The sequence below is a fragment of the Salvelinus namaycush genome, chromosome 5 (genome assembly GCF_016432855.1).
Source record: "Salvelinus namaycush isolate Seneca chromosome 5, SaNama_1.0, whole genome shotgun sequence".
NCBI lineage: Eukaryota > Metazoa > Chordata > Actinopteri > Salmoniformes > Salmonidae > Salvelinus > Salvelinus namaycush.
Window position 1 is genome coordinate 53891754 of NC_052311.1, and position 18524 is coordinate 53910277.

The following is an 18524-nucleotide window of genomic DNA, read 5'->3' on the forward strand; positions in this document are numbered from 1 at the left end:
TAAATCCCCCTCTGAGCACAGATCCTATTTCCTCTGGTTCCCGCAAAGAGATTTTAGTAGGAATTTAGCTTCCTTAGCCTTCCCACTTAGGCTACAGTACGCACACTTTGAACATGATGCCTTGTAAAAATACATTCTCATTCCCTTCTCCAGCTATAGCTTCAACAAATTCAAAGCCTTACAACAGAACATCATATCTTCTTTCGACAGGAAAGAAAAAAACGATTCCTCCTTTCAAGCGGGCTTCGATCCAATCTGAGCCTCTCACATATTCCCTCCTCGCTCGTCATATCTTACATTTTTATTTTATTTTTATCTTCGACCTTTAAAGCATATACTTTGACCCTCGTCTCAGCTAACCTTTGTCAGACTTCAGAGAAAAAGGTAAAAGCGGTTAAATATGTCTCTAAGAGCTTACCTCTACGGCCTGTAATAGGCAGCAGTCCGGAGAGCACGATGGCATTTTTGGAGTGAGTCTGCCTCCGCACAGAACACACACAGACGAACAACCCTCTCCTCAACTTGGTTGAAAAAAAGACTAGTACAGCACAGTTCCTTCCTCTCTGTCAGCGGCTGCCTGTTATGGTACCTGTCACATAATCTCCTCTCCTCTGCCTAGTGCAGGACAGAGCAAGCAGATGGCACTATTTCCAGTCCGGCTAGCTGACAACTTCCCTCTGCTTCTCTCACAAAGGGTTACAGCCATGGGCTTTTAGGTAGTGAATCAAACCACACTTCCTTAACCAATCATAGGGCTCGCTCAGGCTGATGTAATCATTCCCACACAGACACACACACACACAGACAAACACACCCTCTCTCTCTCTCTCTCTCTCTCTCTCACGCACACACAGACGCACAGTCATGCACAGACACAGTCAACTTTATCAGGCTGCAGCTCTGAATAGCTTTCGGATTCTTTTTGAGTAAAAGTGAAAATGATCATTTAAGAGGGTGTGGGGCAGAGTGAAAGAAGCCGTCGTTTTAACCTCCCAACATGTTCTGAAGTTTCAAGTGAGGGCTTGTTTCTTTTCTTTTTTCTCTCCGTGGCTCAGCTTTGAACTTTGCAGTCAGAAATCTCTCTCACGACAGCGCAAGGCTCATTACGGGCTAAATGAAACAAACCTGAGTACTTGAACTTCTCGTTGGCCTCCCCTCGAGTCTAGCTTCATGCCAACATTCTTTCTCTCAAAAGAACAAAACACGGAAACTTAGTGTGTTCACTATTCGGCTCGCCCCCCACCCCTCTTTTTTTTGTTTTACTTCAGATACTTAATACCCCACTGACTGGACTGACAAAGGCTCTGCCCCACCCCGCCTGGAGTAGACATTTAGCCGATGTCCTTTCAACATCCTCTCATCTCAATGGGTCAATATCTATATACAAAACACTATGCTGAAGGGAGAAGGAGGATAATGGTTCCCTTCCTTCCAGTGTAGGAAGCAGGAAGCAGCCATAGTGGTCAGAGAGGATGATTTAGGGTTTCACTACTATTGCCACGTTCAAAACAACTGGGAACTTGAAACTGGGAAATCTGACTTACGACTTCAGTGCGTTCAAGACAACTGGGAACTCCAAGTCAGCAACTCAGGCCTCTTTCTAGAGCTCCGACATTCCGACCTGAAGATCACTGACGTTACGATTCTACCGCAATTTTTTATCAGAGTTTCCAGTTGTCTTGAAAGCACCATAAAGCCTTAAAGAGAGCGGGGCTGTGGCAGGGGAGGGGAGTATGACCAGACAGAGGAGGGGGTGGGAGGAAGGGAGATAGAGACAGAGAGACAGAGAGCAAGAGAAAGAGTCCCATGCCAATAAAGCCCCTTAAATTGAAATTTAATTGAGAGAGAGAGAGAGAGAGAAAGAGATAGTGAAAGATACAGATAAGTAGAGAGGGGAAGAGATAGTGAAAGATGAGAGATAAGTAGAGGAAGAGATAGTAAAAGATGAGAGATAAGTAGAGGAAGAGAGTGAAAGAGAGGGAGAGCGGAGGGAGGGAGGGAGAGAAAAAGTGAAAGAGAGCAGATACACAGAGACAGACAAAAGTGAGAGAGGTGAGAGACTGAGGTGAGAGAGGGTGAGGTGAGAGAGAGACAGAACAAGAAATAGAGAGAAAGAGAGAGAAAAGAAGAGACAAACGAATGTTCTGTGATAGTAGTAAGTAGGGCTATGTGTAGTGTACATGCCACTATACTAGACTTCCAGTTGTCACTGCAGCCACACCCCTCTCCTCATTGACTTATCACTACCTCACTACTGGCCTGCCTGGTGAGTCAGTGGGGAAAACCCCATGTCACATACCTACCATGCTGTACTACAACAGGACACACTACTACTGCCAGCAGCTAACACTCCTTATGTGGAATGAGATAGCACAACCAGTACTACACCACTATGCCTATTACATCACTTTTACATCGTATTATTATCCTAGAATACATACTGTACTGGATATTATGAGGAGAGGAGTCACGTGCTTTGACATGTGTGTAGAGAAGTTAACAAGTACACACTTCAGGGGGTAGAGAATTGGAGCACATGGTCCTAACTTAACCGAACAAGAGCAGGAACATAACCTCTCAACCTCTAAGTGGAAAATGTTTCAATCCAACATTGCATCCCAATGTGATGAAAGGAACAGAAAGACATTCAAGTGAGTGAGGAGGACTGAGGAGACACGGCACGCTTCCTTGACCTACTCCACTTCTTTTTTCTAAAGAGAAAAGATGTCCTTGTGATAAAGAGAGAGGGAAAGAAAGAGCGAGAGGGGTGGAGGGAGGGGAGAAAGAGAGAGGGAAAATGAAAGGAAGGAAGGGGAAGACAGGGGAGGGAGAGAAGGAAAGAGAAAGACAGAGAGAGAGAGAGCGAGCGAGAGAGGGGGGTGTGCTGGGTTGTCTTCCGGTTCTTTCTGAACACTATTTTCATTCAGTGGTGGGCCTCCAGGATGACTCAGGACTTGTGATGTAATTACCCAGGGACAAGCTGCTGAGAGCCCCAAGCTACACACACACAGGCAATGTCCCTCTTCAGCCACTCTCATTCTCTCACAAACACACACACACACACACACACACACACAAACACACGCGCGCAATGTCACTCTTCAGCCACTCTCACTCATACACATTACAAGTGCATTAAAAGCACAACATTTACATCAGGGATGTGTTAAAAACTCTAGATTACTGGTTATTACTGGTTACTAGCCTCTTATGGATGATTAACCTCAGTCTAATATGGAGAAATCTATAAGGTTGTGGTGACACATCAGGTCCTCTCTGCTTGTATCCCACACAGGAAAGGAATGGTGAAGTAATATAGAGGGTCACCAGTGAATAGGTTTTACCATGCTAAGTACTGTAAATGGTGCCATTTGGGATGCAGCCAATGAAGATGGCACTGATATCTCATTTGGGTCTTCAGTAAGCAGGCTACAGTGGGGTAGTAGTGGTAATGCCATAGAATTAGAATGCGTAGAACATAGTGCACCCATGAGTTTACCAGTGAAATTGCCAAAGTCAGAGGTTCCAAGTCTATTCTGTTCATTCTATTTCTATGGGTAATTCCTCTGATGGAAACATCTGACCTGATCTCTTTGAGAGGCATTTTATATTTATTATAGCCTACTGTACCATGCCATATAACAACATTTTATTGGCTATGACATAAGAAGCAAAGAGTAAGTGGTGGAACCATTTAAATAGGGCTGTGACGATACCAGTATCTCAATATTTCCATGTCAAAAATGAAAACACGAAGCAGACCAAATTCTTTGGTTCTTTAAAATCCTGCTGTATGTAATAAATACACGTGACTCTGGATGACAACATAAGGATGTTTGTTTTCAACATTAGGGCTGTTTTCCATAACATTTGTTTCCTTGCCACGATACTGACGAGTATCGTGATACTGGTATCTTCCCGGACCTACAATTGAATACCTTTAGGCTTAAATCTTCTTCATAAGAAAAACCTGAGTTCAATTAAATCTGTAAGGAGGCAATTCTAAATCTAGTGCTTCTCTGTAGGCTACCTCCATTATCTCCCTAAGTTATTAAAAACCAAAACCAAAGAAGTGGCTCTACTCTCTAATCCCCCAAAAGAACAGCCATTGATTAAACAGTGTTGGCTAGCGGTCGACTGAGCGGTGGTCTCGCCCCCTCTCTGCAACCCACCAACAAACCAGTCCCGTTTACAAGTACCTCTTTAATGAAGCCAAATGTACTGTGTGCTCTGTGTGGTCTCTGAACTGCAGTGGCCATTGACATCCACTAATGAGAATGTGAGACAAAACCTGGAATAAAGACAATAAAGACAAAGCTTGTCATGTCCTGAGCTTCACTCGCTGCCTGCAGCCTGCTGGCCCGGGGAGAAGTGCTGGGCTGAGTCGACCTCTAAAGGGAACGCTACGTAAATACTGCTGACTCATGAGGTGGACATGAACCGCTTCTTGTTGTCAATTTTTTTTGTCAAATTAAGCACCCCCAAAGAGGGGATTTATCCAGGCTCACTAATGCAGAAAAATGACCAGAACATTGGCCAAGGACTAAAATGAGGGCTTTCGGAAGCACAATACCAAGTCATGTACAATGCACTCTCCCTCCAACGCAGTTAGTTAGTGAGCTAGGTACAGAACAAGAAAACAACAGAATATATAATAATATGCATGATTTGGAAAGTTTTGAAGTACTATCGTGCACGTTTAGTAGTGTATTTAGCAGATGCTGGGGCCAGTTAAAACAGTAATTTGATGCTTTCAGAAGTGGAGAGATGTGGATGAACTAACGCCACACTGTGGTTAACATCTAGGCCACAGTGACTACTCATCCCCATCGAACTCCCACATGCAAACCACCCAGCTCGTGGCTGAAACTCAACCATATCCCATTGATATAACGAATGTTAGCCATGGGAGTACAGTACAGGGCAGCCCAGTCAAAAACAGTCAGTCTATTGGCTCAAAGGGCATGATGAAAAAACGACTCTCTTTGGAAAACATTGATTAGGTTATAATATATGACTAACTCTGTATATATTTGTAAAAAAGTCTGGTGGTTCCAGATATCAGCATATGTTCCCAAAAATTCAGAATAGCTTGACTCATTAACTTCTTATGGCTGGGGGCAGTATTGAGTAGCTTGAATGAATAAGGTGCCCAGAGTAAACTGCCTGCTACTCATGCCCAGTTGCTAATATATGCATATTATTAGTATATTTGGATAGATAACACTCTGAAGTTTCTAAAACTGTTTGAATGAAGTCTGTGAGTATAACATAACTCATATGGCAAGCAAAAACCTGAGAAAAAATCCAACCAGGAAGTGGGAAATCTGAGGTTTGTAGGTTTTCAACTCTTTGCCTATCGAAGATACAGTGGGATATTGATCATATTGCACTTCCTAAGGCTTCCACTAGATGTCAACAGTCGTTAGAACCTTGTTTGATGCTTCTACTGTGAAGGAGGGGTGAATGAGGGCTCTTTGAGTCAGGGCTCTGGCAGAGTGCCATTAGCTGACCAGGCGCGTTCACGTGAGAGAGTTAGCTTGCGTTCCATTGCATTTCTGAAGACAAAGGAATTCTCCGGTTGGAACATTATTGAAGATTTATGTTAAAAACATCCTGAAGATTGATTCTATACTTCGTTTGACATGTTTCTACGAACTGTAATATGACTTTTCGTCTGAACTTTTGCATGGACCTGCCAGCGCGTCGTGAGTTTGGATTGTGTACTGAACACGCAAACAAAAACGAGGTATTTGGACATAAACGATGGACTTTATGGAACAAATCAAACATTTATTGTGGAACTGGGATTCCTGGGAGTGCATTCTGATGAAGATCATCAAAGGTAAGTGAATATTTATAATGCTATTCTGACATTTGTTGACTCCACAACATGGCGGATATCTTTATGGTTGTTTTGGGCTCTGAGCGCTGTACTCAGATTATAGCATGGTGTGCTTTTTCCGTAAAGTTTTTTTGAAATCTGACACAGCGGTTGCATTAAGGAGAGGTTTATCTAAAGTTCCATGTATAATACTTGTATCTTTTATCAATGTTTATTATGAGTATTTCTGTAAATTGATGTGGCTCTCTGCAAAATCACCGGATGTTTTGGAGGCAAAACATTACTGAACATAACGCGCCAATGTAAACTGAGATTTTTGGATATAAATATTAACTTTATCGAACAAAACATACATGTATTGTGTAACATAAAGTCCTATGAGTGTCATCTGATGAAGATCATCAAAGGTTAGTGATTCATTTTATCTCTATTTATGATTTTTGTGACTCCTCTCTTCGGCTGGAAAAATGGCTGTGTTTTTCTGTGAATAGGTGCTGACCTAACATAATGATATGTTGTGCTTTCGTCGTAAAGTCTTTTGAAATCAGACACTGTGGTGGGATTAACAACAAGTTTATCTTTAAAATGGTGTAAAATACTTGTATGTCTGAGGAATTTTAATTATGAGATTTCTGTTGTTTTGAATTTGGCGCCCTGCACTTTCACTGGCTGTTGTCATATCGATCCCGTTAACGGGATCCCAGCCATTAGAAGTTAACTAAAACTCAACAAGCTACCATTATGGAACGCACCCCCAAAACCAAACAATCCCTCAGTTCCTTAGTCCCTTCAAACCAGAACAAACCACAAGCAAAAAGACCCACGGACGGTGTCTATATATAGATCAAATAGAGGCTGATCCATCGGCTCTGTGCATTCCTCTGGGAAGAATCCCCCCTGAGCAGAGCCTGAAGCTCCCATACCTCCTCCCTGCCACACACATCACATCGGCCCCAGCCTCCAACCCCAACAATCCCCTTTGAATGGCCGAGTTCTTTCCCTGCAGCTCCCTACTGAGATCAATCCAGAGAGGAGACAAACATTTCTCCAATAGGAGCAGACTGGTTAATTGCGCAGCAGGGACCCGGGTAGCACCCTTTCAGGCCACCGCACCGCAGATCATTGTCCCCTTACGGGACTCAGGGACTGCCATTGGGCACTCACAAAAAGATGACATCATTCAAATTTGACTACACAATAAAACCAGCCGCCCGCAAGCTGCACTCACTGTACTTCTACTTGCACTGGTCACCCAAGCTGTAAGGCCAGGCCAAGGCCAGCTAGCTACTGGTGGCGCACCCACACCCACACATACCCACACACTGGGAACCTGCTCACTCAAACTATATAATGCTCTACTCTGGTATAGGCCTACCTACTACAATACAAGAAGTCAGCAGCAGAATCAGTTTATTAAAAGTGAGTGCTGAGAAACGGTGAGAGAGATTTGATTTCAGAGATTTCACATAGATGTACATTGTGTTCCAGTATAATTAGGTGTTTCTGGAGAGAAGCCAAGATCAGGCCTCATTCCAATGGCGCTGCTCTGCTCTCTACTCTGGACTTAGTCATTACTGCTATTTGAATTAAGCCAGTTGTCTGTCTGCATTTCCTCCAATGGTTGCCTTTTCAAAATGTAACAAGTTAGAGATGAATTGAATGTATATGCTGAGAGTGTGGGAGTACAGTTGCATCTCTTTTTTCCTGTTGACAGAAAGCACTTTCCTTGTGTCTCCATCTCTCACTCTCTCCCCCTTTCTTTTCCCCTCTCTTTTCCCTCCTCTCTCTGTGAACACTAGTTCCACTTGAGAGAAATCTGAGCTGTCCTACTTTCCTGTACGAGAGAGAGAGTTGAGAGAGGGAGAGGCAGAGAGAGATAGAGTTGAGAGAGAGGGAGGAAGAGAGACACAGGGCAGAGAGAAAAGCAGAAAGTTGAGAGTGAGAGTTGAGAGTGAGAGAAGCTGCCCTCTTCTCAGTTTAGAGAGCAAGAGAGTTGTGCGGGAGAGAGGCCTGCTCTGCCCTGCAGTGGAGGATTCCATGCAGTCTCCATGACCTACATGAGTCCAGCTGAAGCTTGGCGGGCCCGCTGAGACACTCTACTCAGGCCAGATGAACTAACAGCTTGCAGCAACACATTCCACCCTGTCAAGACTCCATCCTGGACACAGAGCAGGGCAGTTCACATTCCCTCCAGTAAAGTCATACAATGATGAATCAACTGGTCTTTTCTCACACGTTCAATATGGGCTACACACACACTTCTATATATAGACGGCTATTGTATAATGTTCTCAGACTAAAACTGTGGCCCATGCAGGAACTTTGGGAACATATCCATGCTTGACACTGGTGAAAAACTATCCATGTGTGTTTATTACAGAGGATCACATTAAAATACTGAAAATCATGGATTAATTTCCCCAAATACAGAGTGAAAATCATCAGTCTACATAATGAGTATAATGAACATAAATAGGTCATACTAACCATAACAAAACAGCAAATCTCTAAAACAGGGACACGATCAGGGACTCACATATGATAGAGCAGGGTTCCCAAATGGCGGCCCGGCCTGCAGGCCCAATTCAAATCAAATGTTATTTGTCACATGCTTCCTAAACAACAGGTGTGGACTACTGAACTGCTTACTTACGGACCCTTCCCAACAAAGCAGAGAGAAAGAAAATAGTTAAACATGTAATAATAAAAGTAATAATAGATACATAATGAGTAATAATAACTTGGCTGTACAAGGACTACCATTCCCTAGTTGATGTGCAGGGGTACGAGGTAAGAGGTAGATATGTACATATAATTAAGAATAAAGTGACAGATAGTAAACAGTAGCAGCAGCGTATGTGAATCAAAACATTTAGTGCAAAAAGGGTCAATGCCAGATAGTTAAATAGTTAACCAACTAGCTACCCGGACTAACTATTTAGCAGTCTAATGGCTTGGGGGTAGAAGCTGTTCCGGGTTATTTTGGTTCCAGACTTGGTGCAGAAGGTACCGCTTGCTGTACGGTAGCAGAGAGAACAGTCTACGACCTGGGTGGCTGGAGTCTGACAATTTTTAGGGCCTTCCTCTGATACTGCCTGGTATAGAGGTCCTGGATGGCAGGGAGCTCGGCACCAGTGATGTACTGGGCAGTATGCACTACCCTCTGTAGCGCCTTGCGGTCGGATGCCAAGCAGTTGTCAAACCAAGCGGTGATGCAGCCAGTCAAGATGCTCTCAATGGTGCAGTTGCAGAACTTTTTGAAGATCTGAGAGCCCATGCCAAATCTTTTCAGCCTCCTGAGGGGGAAGAGGCGTTGTCGTGCCCTCTTCACAACTGTGTTGGTGTGTTTCGATCATGATAGATCCTTAGTGATGTGGACACTGAGGAACTTGAAGCTCTCGACCCGCTCCACTACAGCCAAGTCGATGTGAATGGGGGCGTGCTCGGCTCTCCACGGTCAGCTCCTTTGTCTTGCTGACGTTGAGGGAGAGGTTGTTGCATTCCTATAGGCTGTCTCATCGTTGTCGGTGATCAGGCCTACCACCATCGTGTCTGCAAACTTAATGATAATGTTGCGAGTCGTGCGCGGACACACAATCGTGGGTGAACAAGGAGTACAGGAGGGGACAAAGCACACACCCCTGAAGGGCCACGTGTTCAGTGTCAGTGTTGCGGATGTGTTGCCTACCCTCACCACCTGCAGGCGACCCGTCAAGAAGTCCAGGATCCAGTTGCAGAGGGAGGTGTTCGGTCCCAGGGTCCTTAGCTTAGTGATTAGAAAGAAATCGATCCACAGCTGAATCTAGTTGATGATTCCTGTGCTATAGTAATGAACAGGCCTGTACTAAGTGAGGGATTTGTTCTGGCTTGTAACTTTACCTGCTAAGAGAACTCACCGTGTCTATCTCAGTTAAGCTAACATGACACAGCTAACCAGGGTATCGTCTAGCAGTCTGTAAATAAGAGACATAAAACACAAAGGGACAGGTGTGTTACTTAGTTTGACCTGTGACCTGGCAGGCTCAGTGTACAGAGTGAGGTACCTTAACGTCCTTCTCCCAATGGGGAACCACAGCCAGCCAGTTTGTCCAGCTAAGCCTACATCATAGCAGTTAGTGTTTAGCATAGCCTATACTAGCATGGTCTAGCATAGCCTAACCCCCTCCAATTCATATCTGGACCTCAAAGCATATCATTGTTCCCCTCTAATCAGGGACCGATTTAAACCTGGGACACCATGTTGGTGCAATTAATTATCAGGTACGTAGAACAGAAAACCAGCAGTAGTCTAGCCTGACGACTCACACTAAATTCTTCCGCTGCTCTGTCGTTCACTACCTACTTTAGTAGTAATTTCATTGTAATTGTTTGTGGTGACGAGGGGCGTTGCAAAAAGAGTAAGTCATCATCGATTGGATCATCTTTAACCAATCAGAGTATCAAAGCCAATTACGAATTTTCCAACCGTGTTCTGGCTCAGGCCCAACCGATAGGTTTCTGGACCAATCAGAGAAGGCCGCGGAGGTACTCAGGGACGCATTGCGGAGAAGAAAATAACATCCGTAGGCGTGGCATAGCGTTTGGCTAAAGCAGTAGTCCGGACCTCGGGTAAGATTTAAATACCCTTTGCCTAGCCTAATATAGCGTAGCATAGCATCTCTCAGTTCCCCAGAACTTAACACACAAAGCAGAGCAAGGCAGGGCTGTCGATAAAACAGTCACAGATTTTTGTCACTGAGTGACTGGTGCACTGGCCGAGTAATCCAAGCAGCAGGTCGAGGCTTGTCTTGCTGGGTAAGTGGAGGGTTAAATATGGCCTGACACATGAGATGTTCCAGAATAAACCACAAGCTCCCTGGCACGCCTCCAACAAGCATTTGTTAACAACACAGTTGCAATTTGTATCTCAAGAGTGCTGCCAGTCAGCGTGCAACACATAGATATACACAGACACGCACGTACACACACGTACGCAGGCACCAATTTAAGACCTGCAAGTGAACAGCATGCTTACTTCACCCACGTATGAGATTAGATACTGAGCTACAGTACAGCAGCCTCTCCTCTCCAGTACCTCTGCCTGCAACGTGCCTCAATTAATTAAATTGAACCCAAACAATTCTCTTTGGAGGGGTTGAGAAAGATCTAGTCAGAGCCGAGCCAGCTGAAAGTCCTACAAGCAGTTGCAGGAGGAATGTTCTCTCCCAGCAGCAGCACAGAATGCCTAGTGCTGACTGGTCCCATGTAATCCTTCTATGTTCCATTTGGGAACATTCTTTGGGAAAGAGAAACAATAAGCATGTATTGCTTCCATACACGGGGCTCTGAACAATTATGGGCCGTGATTACATGATACTTTGCCTAAGTTCAAAATGGGACTCTATTGCCTACACAGTGCACAACTTTTTTTCTTCCTATGGGCCGTGATCAATAGTAGTGCACTATAAAGGAAATAGGGTGCCATTTGGCATGTACACTAAGTCAGCCCGCTGTAGGATCTGGGATGTGCTGCTTCACTGTTGGTGTGGTTTAAGAGCCTGTTAAAACAGACTCCCTCTAGTCTAAGCGAGGCAGCACATTTCTGGCACTGGTCACTTTGATCTCCAACTCAGCGCTGCAGAACACATTAACCTGAAATTCTGTTCCAACGCAATTAACCTAAACACTCAGACGAGCCAACATCAGCAATATACCAACATTTTATTTACAGTGGAAAAGGGTGAACTCTGACCCAAACTCGGGCATTCCTGAATCCCCAGCAGCCAAGTATGATGCTCAGCTGTGGAGGTGATAGAATGCTGCACATCCCTACTAACATGTAGTGAGTTTACTGTGACATCGATGAGTGGCATCATATGCTCTGCCATTGAATTTACAACATTTACAATTATTCACATTATATTCATTCTATGTTCTAAATAGCCAATTTTTACATTCCATACACAGCCATTACTGTTCATGTGAATCCAAACAATGTGGATGACATCAAGTGGAGACTCCTTTCGCAAAGTTCTTCCACTATGCCACCAATGTCAAGTTCTCCCTCTATGCCACCAATGTCAAGTTCTCCCTCTATGCCACCAATGTCAAGTTCTCCCTCTATGCCACCAATGTCAAGTTTGCCCTCTATGCCACCAATGTCAAGTTCTCCCTCTATGCCACCAATGTCAAGTTCTCCCTCTATGCCACCAATGTCAAGTTCTCCCTCTATGCCACCAATGTCAAGTTCTCCCTCTATGCCACCAATGTCAAGTTCTCCCTCTATGCCACCAATGTCAAGTTCTCCCTCTATGCCACCAATGTCAAGTTCTCCCTCTATGCCACCAATGTTAAGTTCTTCCACTATGCCAAAAATGTCAAGTTCTTCCTCTATGCCACCAATGTTAAGTTCTTCCACTATGCCACCAATGTCAAGTTCTTCCACTATGCCACCAATGTCAAGTTCTCCCTCTATGCCACCAATGTTAAGTTTGCCCTCTATGCCACCAATATCACTCACTAACTGACTGAGTGGCTACTATTCCAAGCCTCTTACCTCACCATGCGTAAATATGCATCGCCACAGTAATGAGCTCAGAGGCTATTAACCATATTGCTCATCTCTCTCTCCACACACTCCTTCTCCTTTCAGTGTGCGTGCCAGCTGCTGAGTTCACAGAACGATTTAAAAGGATAAAGCGTTGCACACAAGGGAAGAGGCGGAGGGAGGGGATGGGATCGGGAGGTGAACCTGTGTCACCGGTGTGTCAACTTAACAACAGTCTAATTGAAACAGAAAGGAGGCTAAGCTACGAAGGACTAGGCACCAGGCATGACAGTGCAGTTTACTAACCCAGTAATAGGGCTGCAGCACAGTTGTGTCACATGCGGTGTCGCTGGCGTGCTTAGACTTGTCCCTGATGGTGTGTGGCATGGGCTGGAACCCAGAGTCTGACTGCATGGTGATGGAGGCCCTTGGACTCTGTGCTGTGAGAGTCAGTTAGGTGGGTCGCATCCAACTTGCCTCTTTAGATCTGATGACTTACAGAGCAGACATGACAGACAGAGACGGACAGACAGACAGGACCGGGACGGAGGGCGCGCAAGGTACAGACAGTACATTCAGATCTGCAGCTCCTGTCCAACCAGTGCCAACCCATGGACAACTCACATCAGATCAGCATACATCCACTAATTACAGAGAACATTGTGTCCAGATCAGCTGAAGACGCAACACTTGGGACAGGGTGTCCAGGTCAGTCAGGCTGGCAGAATCAGGACTAGTTAGTATAGTGACTACTGGTTGGTCAAAACCCTCCATCTCCGGGCCTCCCGGGTGGCGCAGTGGTCTAAGGCAGTGCTAGCTGTGCCACCAGAGATTCTGGGTTCGAGCCCAGGCTCTGTCGCAGCCGGCCGCGACCGGGAGGCCCATGGGGCGGCGCACAATTGGCCCAGCGTCGTCCGGGTTAGGGAGGGTTTGGCCAGCAGGGATATCCTTGTCTCATTGCGCACTAGCGACTCCTGTGGCGGGCCGGGCGCAGTGCACGCTGACCAGGTCGCTAGGTGTACGATGTTTCCTCCGACACATTGGTGCGGCTGGCTTCCGGGTTGGATGTACATTGTGTCAAGAAGCAGTGTGGCTTGGTTGGGTTGTGTTTCAGAGGACGCATGGCTCTCGACCTTCGTCTCTCCCGAGTCCGTACGGGAGTTGCAGCGAAGAGACAAGACAGTAACTACTACCAATTGGATACCACGAAAAAGGGGATAAAATAAGAAAATTTAAATTAAAAAAACTCCATCTTCAGTCCAGTTAACAGATCATGAAAAACCCTACGCCACCAGGGTTGTCAAAACCAGCCAGTGAACATCCGTCCGTCCATAACGAAACAAGTCTGTTATTTGTTAACACTACCATTTTAAGAGCACGGCTGGGGTGAGACACAGAGAGAGAGAGCTAGGTCATTGACTGAGACTTTGGGGGGGGGAGGCAAATGAAAATCATATGGGCATCGTGTAACAGACTGCGCAGTGATCCCTGACAGGCCAGCCGGCAGCGCAGCGTTCGCATGCCTCCAATGCGCGGGGGCTGGGGAAGAGGAATGGGAGCCTGTCAGAAAGCGCCCAGAGGTCGGAAAATTCTGTAAACAGCTAACTTCTCACCAGCCCTACTCCGCCAGCCAGCCAGGCCTCCAGGGTCGGCATGCAGGCAGGCAGAAAGACGGACAAACAGACAGAGACGATTCTAGAGGACAGGCACTGCATGCTGGGAGAGCAAAGCAGAGCCAGCTGTGGAGCAGGGCCCATCTCTACGACCCCCAACCTCACATGTGCACACACACAGATGCACAAATGCACGTACACACACACACAGGTTTTTAGGTAACATATGTCTTTATCTCAGTATCGTGGGCCAATCACAAACCGGAAAAACATGCTTTAGAACTGCTTTACAAACGCTGCATGTTCTAGCCAAAGGTACATAGTACCAAATAAATATATGGTTATTTTCCATCTCCAGCTCCCTGCATCTACAGACTACAGCTCATGCTGCCAGTTCTTACAGACCAGACCTGGGTTCAAATAGTATTTGTCTAATGTCAAATACTTTCATTGAGCCTGCCTGAAGTGCCAGATTGGCGGTCTTGCACTTTCCACAGGTTCCATTGAGCCAAGCAAGCTCTATCAAGCAGCTAAAAGTATTTGAAAGAAATACAATAATACAATTTGAACCCAGGGTCTGCTAATACAGGCTCTGAACCCCAGAGCCATAAAACTTGAGTCAGGATTAGCCAGGGACATATTTATTCGAAATATACATCCCTTTTACAGTAATCTCGGCTCTGCTATAGTAATGATTAAGAGTGACTCTCTTCCAAAAAAGAGTTCACTGCAGCCTTCCCATTTCTTTCAACTAAGGTGGGGTAGTGGGCGTGGCCAATGGCATGGGCTCCAACCAAACATTTTTAAAGGCCGTCCTCTTGGCCGCAGAGGCAAAATGCTAGTTTCCTTCAATTCTCCAAAATTTGCCACGGCTTATGCCATGCTCTTATGTTATCTGAGTGACTCAAACATTATAACAAAATCAATGGGGGCCATGCCATGATATTTTTTGAATTTTAGATTCTCCCTGTCTAGTTTTTATTTTGGTGATATTAGTTCTCAAAGATGTTCTTATTTAAAAACATATAGCTCCATTATCTTTTCTACATACTTTAAATCTGGTTTTAGTCGTTTAAGTTTACACTAAAAACGTTTTACCATCTGAAAATGTATTTTTAATAAAACAAAAAAACATACAGTACCAGTCAAAAGTTTGGACACACCTACTCATTCAAGGGTTTTTCTTTATTTTTACCATTTTCTACATTGTAGAATAATAGTGAAGACATCAAAACTATGAAATAACACATATGGAATCATGTAGTAACCCCAAAAATGTTAAATCAAAATATATTTTATATTCTTCAAAGTAGTCACCTTTTGCTTTGATGACAGCTTTGCACACTCTTGGCATTCTCTCAACCAGCTTCATGAGGAATGCTTTTCCAATAGTCTTGAAGGAGTACCCACATATGCTGAGCACTTGTTGGCTGCATTTCTTTCACTCTGTGGTCAATCTCATCCTAAACTATCTCAATTGGGTTGAGGTCGGGTGATTGTGGAGACCAGCTCAACTAATGCAGCACTCCATCCCTCTCCTTCTTGATCAAACAGCCCTTACACACCCTGGGGGTGTGTTTTGGGTCATTGTCCAGTTGAAAACCAAATGATAGTCCCACTAAGCGCAAACCAGATGGGATGGCGTATCGCTGCAGAATGCTGTGGCAGCCATGTTGGTTAAGTGTGCCTTGAATTCTAAATAAATCACAGATAGTGTCACCAGCAAAGCATCCCCACACCATCACACCTCCTCCTCCATGCTTCACGGTGGGAACCACACATGCAGAGATCATCCGTTCACCTACTCTGCGTCTCACAAAGACACAGCGGTTGGAACCAAAAATCTCAAATTTGGAATAATCAGACCAAAGGATATATTTCCACCGGTCTAATGTCCATTGCTGGTGTTTCTTGGCCCAAGCAATTCTCTTCTTCTTAATGTGTCCTTTAGTAGTGGTTTCTTTTCAGCAATTCGACTATGAAGGCCTGATTCACGCAGTCTCCGCTGAACAGTTGATGTTGAGATGTGTCTGTGACTTGAACTCTGTGAAGCATTTATTTGGGCTGAAATCTAAGGTGCAGTTAACTCTAGTGAACTTATCCTCTGCAGCAGAGGTAACTCTGGGTCTTCCTTTCCTGTGGCGGTCCTCATGAGAGCCAGTTTCAATACAGCGGTTGATGGTTTTTACGACTGCACTTGAAGAAACTTTCAAAGTTATTGACATTTTCCAGATTGATTGACCTTCATGTCTTAAAGTAATGATGACTGTTGTTTCTCAATACTTATTTGAGCTGTTCTTGCCATAATATGGACTTGGTGTTTCACCAAATAGGGCTATCTTCTGTATACCCTACCTTGTCACAACACAACTGATTGGCTCAAACGCATTAAGAAGGAAAGAAATCCCACAAATGAACTTTTAACAAGGCACACCTGTTAATTTAAATGCATTCCAGGTGACTACCTCATGAAGCTGGTTGAGAGAATGCCAAGAGTGTGCAAATGTGTCATCAAGGCAAAGGGTGGCTACTTTGAAGAATCTAAAATATATTTAGATTGATTTAACCAACCAAATGGTTACTACAAGATTCCATATGTGTTATTTCATAGTTTTGATGTCTTCGCTATTATTCTAAAATGTAGTAAAAATAGTAAAAATAAAAGAAAACCCTTGAATGAGTAGGTGTGTCCAAACTTTTGACTGGTACTGTATTTTGGAGTGGCGGCAACGATTCAGCAGAGGCAACCCGTCACTGCTAAATTGATATAGGGGAAACACTGATTCTGATTAGAGATAATGACCGTGGGAGAAATAAACCAAACTCCTGTGGTACTGTAAGATGTACGACACCATACTTTAGTGGCCCTTTTCAAGAACAATCTTCATGGTTAGCTAAGCTACCATAGTAAGGAGTGAAGAGAAGGGTCTCTGACTTACGTATGTGCCTGAGGGCTGACACGGAGGTAAGGACCCAGGGCTGAGGACAGGAGAGCCGGAGAGCTCGGGAAAGGGGTTGGGGATGGCTGGCAGAGAGGACGTCCGGAGCTGCTGCTCCTCTTCTTGCAGTCTCCTGAGAATCACAACATTCAGGGAGGACATTAACAAAGTGGGGGACAGACACACACAGACAGAGTGAAAAAGCTGTTATGAAGCAGATGAATGCAGATCATGAGAACATGAGGACAGTCTCCCCTGATATAAACCCAATGCTTTGTGACTGAGTATGAATAATGAATAATCCATGGTTTCACAGTGAGAGAGACTGCTGCCGAGCCGGGGCCTCATGCCCATTTCTCTCTGATCACTGCACTGTGAGCTGATTCTTTCTGCCACACCACAGGAACACTGCCAGCGTTTGAGGAGCTACTAATTACATGCAATATTCATCAAACCATTATTTCATGCAGTTTCAAGAGCAAAGTGCCCATTTTATGACCTGCTGCAAGAGCAACAGCCTGTTCATTCACTGTCTGCCTGTCAATAAGAAACCGACTAGGGCTGCGCCCCCAACGGCACCCTATTATTCCATTTATAGTGATTTACTTTTGAACAGGGCTTATAGGGCTCTGGTCAAAAGTAGTACACTATGTAGGGAATAGGATGCCATTTGGGATGGAGCCCCTGACTGTCAATCAGAAACAGACTGGAGGTTGGCTTGGCTTTATCAGACGACTAGCATCTGAAGTGAACTGCAGCAGCCAGGCAGATAGCCATCATTAGCATCTCTCTACATTTTCTCCGAACCCAGGCGGGTAGGGGAGTTCAAAAGGAGAAGTGTTTGATGCACTTCCATGTGAGGCAGGAGCAGGGTGCTATTCGGAGGTCAGGACTGAATAATAAACTGAACCGTATCATTTCAATCTGACAGAATACACCAACGATACAGCTCATTACCAGCCAGTGCCAAACTTTCTCTAGGGATCCAAAATAATGGATGCTACAACTCTGACAGACTGGTTTAGATTACATTAAGACCGGAGGTGAATAAAAGTTCCTCTCAGCTTATGGGAGAAGTTGACACTCTGTTTCTAGAATTAAAGAGAATTATAACTTGGTCTCCCCCTCTGCTAAGCTATGTTAGGACAGGGGAAAGTGACAGGGGGAGAATGGGTCACGCAGAGATTGCTGATAGAAAAAACGTTGAACTATAATAAACACATACTTGTCCTCACAGAGCATGCTGAGAACATGGTCCCTTGTTTAGATGTAGAAGACTTGTATCTATCAGGTGTGTGTGTGCTCACTAACAGCATGCCAGACAAACAACTGTGTCCAGTAAGTGCTGTGTGTGTGTGTGTGTGTGTGTGTGTGTGTGTGTGTGTGTGTGTGTGTGTGTGTGTGTGTGTGTGTGTGTGTGTGCTCACTAACAGCATGCCAGACAAACAACTGTGTCCAGTAAGTGCTGTGTGTGTGTGTGTGTGTGTGTGTGTGTGTGTGTGTGTGTGTGTGTGTGTGTGTGTGTGTGTGTGTGTGTGTGTGTGTATCTATCAGGTGTGTGTGTGCTCACTAACAGCATGCCAGACAAACAACTGTGTCCA

At 44.8% G+C, this 18524-nt stretch overlaps 1 protein-coding gene across 2 annotated transcripts in view; it reads right to left on the reverse strand.

The window, feature by feature from the left end:
- The window catches only part of LOC120048490 (growth factor receptor-bound protein 10-like), a 77749-nt gene that overhangs the window by 15239 nt on the left and 43986 nt on the right, over positions 1-18524 (reverse strand). The window contains exon 5 of one of the 2 annotated variants that reach the window (XM_038994498.1): positions 16924-17056. In XM_038994498.1, the coding sequence (XP_038850426.1) occupies positions 16924-17056 (133 nt within the window). Of the gene's footprint in view, positions 1-418; positions 677-16923; positions 17057-18524 lie in introns of those variants that run through there. The other variant, XM_038994497.1, reaches the window with a different exon arrangement.